General features: G+C 44.8%; 1 protein-coding gene across 1 annotated transcript; it reads left to right on the top strand.

The window, feature by feature from the left end:
• The first annotated feature begins 1,092 nt into the window (after positions 1 to 1,092).
• On the top strand, positions 1,093 to 8,057 carry LOC119280401 (WAT1-related protein At5g64700-like). Its single transcript, XM_037561260.1, has 5 exons — positions 1,093 to 1,364; positions 6,629 to 6,983; positions 7,091 to 7,249; positions 7,416 to 7,567; positions 7,886 to 8,057. Exons 1-5 carry the CDS (start codon positions 1,093 to 1,095, stop codon positions 8,055 to 8,057), a joined length of 1,110 nt encoding a protein of 369 aa, XP_037417157.1.
• Positions 8,058 to 8,373: the final 316 nt, after the last annotated feature.

Raw genomic sequence — 8,373 nt, 5'->3', positions numbered from 1 at the left:
ATATATGTAGTCCATATTGAAATCTCTAAAAGGACGTATATTTAAAAACGAAGGGAGCAGTTAGTTACTTACAAATACTCCCTCCGTTCGTAAATATAGGTCTTTCTAGTGATTTCAACAAGTAACTACAACGGAGCAAAATGAGTGAATCTGCACTCTAAAATATGTCTATATACATCCGTATATGATAGTCCATTTAAAATCTCTAAAAAGACTTATATTTAGGAACGGAGGAAGTAGTTTACATAGCTGTGGCATGAAAGTTTAATACGAGTATGTGTGATGCATTGTCTGATCAAAGTTATGTCCTAGGGATTGATGCCTTTCTAGCATTAAGATCGGCCTGCCATGATTCCAACCAGGGCCGGCCCTGCCATGTCAGGGCCCTTGTGCAAGACCAGAGAGAGGGGCCTTATGTTCATTTAAAATATGTACATAAACATGTCATTTTTTGTTGCAAAGTCAATGTAGCTGAGAATACTTTGTTGATTACAGATTACGAAACGCTCTAACAATAATGCCCCCAACACGCACAGCACACGCATATACACAAAATGAAGAAAATTTCATCTAGCATATTAAGAAGCATAATCATTGATAATTTCCTCTGTACCAATCTACTAACGGTTGCAAATAGAGCAAGGGATTCTTCAGGAATCAACCGAATAAGGCGTCATCGTCCTTTAATTGCACCAAGCGTCCACAAATTGCATGTGAGGTGTTCCAGGTATGGGAAAAGAAGTGAGGAGGAAAATGAAGCGTCACGCCGCATCGGGTGTCAGTCGAGAAAGGAGGAAGAGAGGGCTGCCCTAGGTACGTGTGCAACCTCTGTGGTTCTGTCGACTCTTTTCACGGGCAGCCACCAACTTGGGCCTTTGGCCTTTACTAATGAGCTTGGTTAGTAGTGTGATTAGTAGTAGTACACTGTGCTCAAGTGAATCCATATATATAAGGACACTGAACTCCAAACACAGAAGGAAAAGATCTTCCGCAAGTGAAACACACACACACACCCTACACATACACACATTGCAAGCCATTAAAGTACCGGCCGGCATTACTACATTTACATCGCCGGCGACGTTGGCACCAATGGCCGACCGGAGCAAAAAGCCGTACGTGGTGGCTGTGGCAATCCAGGCCATCTATACGGGGCTCTTCGTGGTCTCTAAGGCCGCCTTCGACAGCGGCGTCAACACCTACGTCTTTATCTTCTACCGCCTCGCCACCGCCACTGCGCTCCTCCTTCCAGTCGCGCTTATCGATTGCACCTGCCGCCAGAGCCGATCAACAACCGCAACACCATCGGCGCCAGCAATGTCATGCCGGCTGCTCTTCAAGCTCTTCCTATACGCCTTGCTCGGGTACATATATTTTTTGCTCGGGTACATATATATGTTTGTGCATTTGCTACTCGGCAACCTACTATTTGTTTTTCTTCTAAAAATGCGACGGGGCAGGTCTGGATTAGAAAAACTCCACCGGAGTTTGGAAATTTCAAGATACTCGCTTGATTATCTGGATATTTTGGGGATATCAAGAATTCTTCCTACATGCAAACTTGGTTGCATTAGGCAAAGTTTCTGTAAGGTTTTGTGGAAGCGTTCCTACTCTCCGTAGAGAGCCGCGTGGGTTATATTGATCGATAGCAAGAAGAGCCCTTGCGTGGCGTACAAGTTTCACCCGATCGCTAGGATACAGGTGGTTACAGGAGAAGGAGATCGAGAGGGTTACGAGAGAGAAAGCTAGAGGAAAAATAGTTGAGATTACATCGTATAAGTTTCTATCTCTAACACCCTCCCTTAATCTCAACTATCCTAAATTAAGGTTGTTCTTGAACTCTTCAAAAGGCTTGACTGGTAATGCTTTGGTGAAACCATCTGCAACTTGATCTTTGGAAGGAATGAACCGTATCTCCAATTTCTTTTCAGCAACCCTTTCTCGAACAAAGTGAAAATCTATTTCAATATGTTTGGTTCTAGCATGAAAGACAGCGTTGGCAGACAGATAAGTGGCACCCAAATTGTCACACCACAGACATGAGATACGTTGCCGCTTTATTCCTAGTTCTTCAAGCAGTGATTCCAACCAAATGATCTCAGCAGTAGCATTAGCCAATGACTTGTATTCTGCTTCGGTACTTGATCTTGACACAGTTGCCTGTTTTCTAGCACTCCAAGAAATAAGATTAGAACCAAAGAAGACTGCAAAACCTCCAGTTGATTTCCTGTCATCACTGCAGCCTGCCCAGTCAGCATCAGAAAAGGCACTAACAAGTGTAGAATTGGAACGTTTGAACTGAATTCCCAAACTTAAGGTGTGCTTGATGTACCGTACAATTCTCTTGACAGCTGTCCAGTGAGTGGAGGTAGGTGCATGCAGATATTGGCAAACTTTGTTAACAACAAATAAAATATCTGGTCGTGTCAGAGTCAAGTACTGTAAAGCTCCAACAACACTCCTGTACTTGGTGCTTTCTTCTTCCCTGAGTGGCTCCCCTTCATGTGCTGAAAGTTGTTCTGAAGAGGATAATGGCGTAGGTGAAGGCTTGCAATCCTTCATCCCCATGCGAGCCAAAAGTTCAGTGGCATATTTTTCTTGTTTTAATACTATACCATCTTGAATCTTTCCAACTTCAATGCCTAAGAAGAAGTGTAAGTCACCAAGATCCTTCAAGGAAAATTCTGAACTTAAATCATGCAAGAGTGCATTAGTGGCATTTTGTGAAGAACTTGCAACTATGATGTCATCAACATATATAAGCACGAAAATAACAGTATTTGCCTTGTTATAAATGAAGAGAGACATGTCAGCTTTGGATGCAATAAAACCAAGGTACTTCAATTTTGAACTCAACTTAGAGTACCATGCTCTTGGCGCTTGTTTCAGTCCATAGAGAGCTTTGTCCAGTTTGCACACATAGTGAGGTGTTTGCTTATTCTCATACCCTTGTGGTTGCTTCATATAGACCTCCTCTTCCAGAACACCATGCAAAAACGCGTTCTGTACATCTAGTTGTCTCAGGCTCCATCCCCTGGATATTGCAATAGCTAGCACAAGTCTTATAGTTGCAGCCTTTACAACAGGACTAAAAGTATCTTCATAATCAATGCCATAGCGTTGTTTAAAACCTTTAGCAACTAGACGTGCCTTGTACCTGTCAATGGAGCCATCTGCCTTCTTTTTGATTCTATATACCCATTTGCAATCAATAACATTTTTACCTCTATGATTAGGTACTAGATGCCAGGTTTTATTCTTTATAAGTGCACCATACTCTTCATCCATAGCTGCTTTCCACCTGGGATCTTTAAGTGCATCACTCAATTTTGTTGGCTCACCTGAAATACACAACATACCGTATCGTATAGTACCATCAGTTCGTACTTTGGGGTTTTTAATACCTTTCTGTAACCTGGTCATCACCCTTGAAGTGATATTATGTTGCTGCTGAATAGAAGGTTGAACATTCTGACTTGTCGCAGAAGATCCAGGGGAACCCTCCACTTGTGCAGAATCTGTCGATGCAGATGATCCCGTAGCTGCTGGTGTGGCCGCACCTGAACTGGAGTTTGTTTGGGCCACAGAGCTGGGTTCCGTAGAGGATCCGTCGTCGCCAGTTGGCTGCATGCGCGCACGCGCGCCCGTCGCTGGCCGCGCGTGGAATCCCGCGTCGCCAGTTTGCTGCATGCGCGCACGCGCGCCCATCGCTATCGCTGGCCGCTTGATCCCGCTGTCAGGCGTTTGATCCGAGGAAGATGCCCGCACGTGATCCGAGGAGGACAGGCGAACAGGAGTGGCAGGCGCATGCGTATCATCCTCGTGTTCCACGCCAGCTGGTGCTCCTCCATTAGCATGAAATAACACATCATTTTGTGCTGGATTTTGATGATTTTGATCATTTTCTTCACCGTTTTCTTCGGGTACCTGCACAGGCAAACTACCAAGAGCAGAACTAGCAGGAGTATCATCTTGGTCAGCACAATTGTTATCGCCCCCTTGATCAAAATCCGGAAGAAGAAGAATTTCTTTACGGAGAAGAGCACCGGCGTTTGGATGGAGCGACTCAAATGGAAAAACTGATTCATCAAAAACAACATCTCTAGATATGTAGACTCTACCCGTGGAGACATCAAGACATTTGACTCCTTTGTGCATAGGGCTATAGCCTAGAAAGACACATCTTTTTGAACGAAACGCAAGTTTGCGTGTGTTGTATGGTCGAAGATTTGGCCAACATGCACAACCAAAAATACGGAGGGATGTGTAATCTGGAGTGACACCAAAAAGTCGTGTGATGGGATTTTCAAATTTGATGACTTTGCTAGGACGAATATTGATGAGATATGTGGCAGTCAAAAAGGCTTCATCCCAGAATTTCAGAGGCATAGATGCATTTGCTAGCAGTGCCAATCCTACTTCAACAACATGACGATGTTTCCGTTCGGCAGAGCCATTCTGTTGGTGAGCATGAGGACAAGATACATGATGAGAAATTCCAATCTTTTGAAAGAAGGAATTGAGTTTCTCATACTCACCACCCCAGTCGGTTTGCATGGCAAGAATTTTGGAGTTCAATTGACGTTCAACAAGATTTTGAAAATTGGTGAACACTTGGAAAACTTCGGATCGTTTCTTTAACAGATAAATCCAAGTAAATTTACTATAGTCATCAATGAAGCTTACATAATATGAGAATCTACCAACTGAAGTAGGGGCTGGCCCCCATACATCTGAGAATATAAGTTGCAATGGAGCAGTGGATACACTGGTAGAAATAGGATACGGTAATTGATGACTTTTAGCTTGTTGACACGAATCACAAACTGACTCAGCACTAGACTCATAAGGAAGTTTATTTCTACTAAGAACATGTTGAACAATGACCGAAGACGGATGACCCAACCGACTATGCCACTTTGAAGAAGATGGCTTGATGACACTCCATGCTTGTTTATTTTTCCATGATGATGATGATATGAGAGGGTAGAGTCCCCCCTCACATTTTCCTCTCAGAATGGTTCTCCCCGTTGCCAAGTCCTTAACCACAAAAGAGTAAGGATAAAATATGATAAGAACATTATTGTCAAGGGAAAAACGATGAACTGAGATAAGATTTTTCGATGCTTGGGGACTATGCAAAACATAGTTTAGATGCAAATCTTTTAAGGGGGTTCTAACAATTGAGTTTCCAATATGAGTAATATCCATACCAGAACCACTCGCCGTGTGCACTTGATCACCTCCGTGATATTTCTCCCGCATCGTCAGCTTGTCAAGTTCCCCGGTGATGTGTTCGGTGGCACCAGAATCTGCAAACCAATTGGTATTGATTCCATAGGAGTTGGTGATGGCGTTGGCCTCCTTTTCATCATGATGATCATCGTCATACCGATGCCAGCATGCCCTAGCGCCACCAGGATGATGCTTGTAGCATATCTGGCACTCCGGGTAGTCACGATCTTGTTGGTGCTGCTGTTGTTGTCGTGGACGCTGCTGATAGTTGCCGCCACCGCTACGTCCAGGAGAAGAAGGGGGGCGATCTCCACGCCCCCGCCCCCTGTTTCCTCGGCCGCGAGGGCCTTTGCCCCGAGCCTGGCTGCGCCCTCTGTAGGCCGTGTTTGCAGATGAGTTGAAGCCACCTGCAGGAGTATCTCCAAGCATCTCCATCCTTTGATCGAAGGCAGCAATCTGTGCAAAGAGATCATCAACAGAGATTGTATTTTTGATAGCACCAACCGCAGCAACTACTGGATCGTAGTCGCGATCTAAGCCGGCGAGGATGTAATCAACCATCTCCGGATCAGAGACAGGTCGACCAGCAGCCGCCAATTCATCCGCTAGACTTTTCATCTTGGACATGAACAGGGTGCTTGGCATGTTTCCCTTCTTGGTGGTGGTAATGGCGATTCTCAGATTCGTGATCCGAGATTGGGACTGTGAGGCGAAGAGGGTTGTGAGCGCAGGCCATAGGTCGAAGGTGCTTTCTTTTCCTACGACCTGTGCAAGTATCTCTTTTGACAGGGAGTTCAGCAGGAAGCTGAGAACTTGCTGATCCTTGGATAGCCATGGTCCGTAGACCGGATTCGGCACGTTGGTCGTGCTCTTATCCGACTGCTGCTGCTCCACCGTCTTCGGGGGCGCTGCGTCGGTGCCGTCCAGGAGGCCGGTGACCTGCGCTCCTCGCAGGGCCGGCATAACTTGAGCCTTCCAAAGGAGATAGTTCCCCCTGGCCAACTTCTCGCTTGGCGGTTGTCCAAGGTTGAGGGCAACCAGAGTTGAAGAAGACATGGCGATGAACTTTTGATCGAAGGCTAGATAGATTGGAAGAGGCTGGCTCTGTATACCATGTAAGGTTTTGTGGAAGCGTTCCTACTCTCCGTAGAGAGCCGCGTGGGTTATATTGATCGATAGCAAGAAGAGCCCTTGCGTGGCGTACAAGTTTCACCCGATCGCTAGGATACAGGTGGTTACAGGAGAAGGAGATCGAGAGGGTTACGAGAGAGAAAGCTAGAGGAAAAATAGTTGAGATTACATCGTATAAGTTTCTATCTCTAACAGTTTCGACTAAACTTAATACTACAAATCTTGATTTTTTTTTTGCTATATCTTGATGCACGCATCGCAGGAACACCTTCACCTTGAACGTGTACAACATGAGCCTGAAGCGGACCTCGGCGACTGTGGGGTCAGCCGCGACAAACTCCATTCCCGTCGCCACCTTCCTCCTCGCGCTGCTGCTACGAATGGAGTCAGTAAAGCTCCGGAGCCGCTCTGGGCTGGCCAAGCTCGCCGGCGTCACGCTTTGCCTCGCCGGAGTGCTCATCATCGCCTTCTATGCCGACCCTTCCATACGCCCGCTCACTCGCAACCCCGTCTTCGCTCACAAGCCGCACAGTGTCAGCACTGGATCCGAGTGGATCAAAGGAACCTTCCTTCTCATCGTCGCATGTGCAACCTTGTCTCTCTGGATCGTCCTCGAGGTTCAAACCAATATATTTAAAAAATTGCATGAATGTAATTAGGGTTTAATTACTTCTTTATTTAGTTGCATAATGCTCTTACGTTGACGCACGTGTGATGAATGCAGGTTCCATTACTTAAAGAATATCCAAACAAGCTTATGGCCACGGCACTGCAATGCCTGTTTGGTGCGCTTCAGTCCTTCGTCGTGGCAGTGGCTTTTGAGAGGGACTTCACCAAATGGAAACTTGGGCTAGACATTGGCCTCCTTGCGGTCATCTACTCCGTAAGTTTGTTACTTTGCTATCTTGTTTTATTCCACTTGGTGCATATATAAAAATAGTTGAGTAATTTTAATCTACGTGTTCAAACTATTTTGATCGAAGTGTTGAAATTGATGAGGCTGATGTGCAGAATGACTCACCCACACATCACTCGCTTAATTGTTACAGGCCTTCTTGGGGACGGGTGCGTTAATGTACCTACAGGCGTGGTGTGCAGAGATGAGAGGGCCGGTGTTTGTCGCGATGTGGAGTCCATTGGCCTTGGTTTTCACGATTTTCTGCTCATCGTTTTTCCTCGGAGAAACTGTCCGCCTAGGGAGGTAATCCTTTCAACACACCATGTTTTTTGTATTCATGAAGGCAACATACACCATGATTGAATGACAAAATGAGGGACCCGCAAAAAAAGAATGAAAAAAATGGGGAATATTTTTTTGATCAACCGAGAGGAGAGATGTCTATTAACAGATAGAAATGATATTTACAGTGATATGTTTTTGGGAACGTGTGCAAACCCCTAAAACTAAAGACAATAGAGCTCGCCTGCCAAAAGATTGCTGGCAAACTATAAGCTCGAACATTTTAACTAATTATCTTGAATGATTGTGATTATGATCAAAATAATATTTGTTTTACAGTATTTTGGGAGGAATTCTACTAATTGGTGGCCTATATAGCTTGCTATGGGGTAAAATCAAGGAAATGGATATTAAGATAACATCAGCAGTGCCAGGGGAAATTCAAGTTCAAGCAGACGGATCGCCAAGGCACCAAAAAATTGAAGAGGAGGAACTAACATCACATGTGTAAAGTGGAAATTCGCATTGGCATGGACCTGCCCAGATGTGCCCTGCCTCATGATTACCTAGGGATTCACAAACTTGTTTGATTTCCTGCACGATTTTATGTTTTAGTTTCTGAAACTTAGTGAATTTGCCATCCATTCTAAGTTTTGGCAGTTGAACTTGGTGAAGTTTCAAAATTTATCAAAATGTACTGAAAAACGATCTTATTTCAGAGCCATCGTCATAAGTAACTTGAATATGTAAACGAAATTTAATCTGGACTTGCAATTGAAAAGATATAAAGATTCAAATGCGAAAGGCAACAAAAAAGGGGGTGAGCC

Source organism: Triticum dicoccoides, chromosome 3B (assembly GCF_002162155.2).
Source record: "Triticum dicoccoides isolate Atlit2015 ecotype Zavitan chromosome 3B, WEW_v2.0, whole genome shotgun sequence".
NCBI lineage: Eukaryota > Viridiplantae > Streptophyta > Magnoliopsida > Poales > Poaceae > Triticum > Triticum dicoccoides.
The sequence above is the reverse complement of the archived record's forward strand: the minus strand, read 5'-3'. Positions and strand labels throughout refer to the sequence as shown.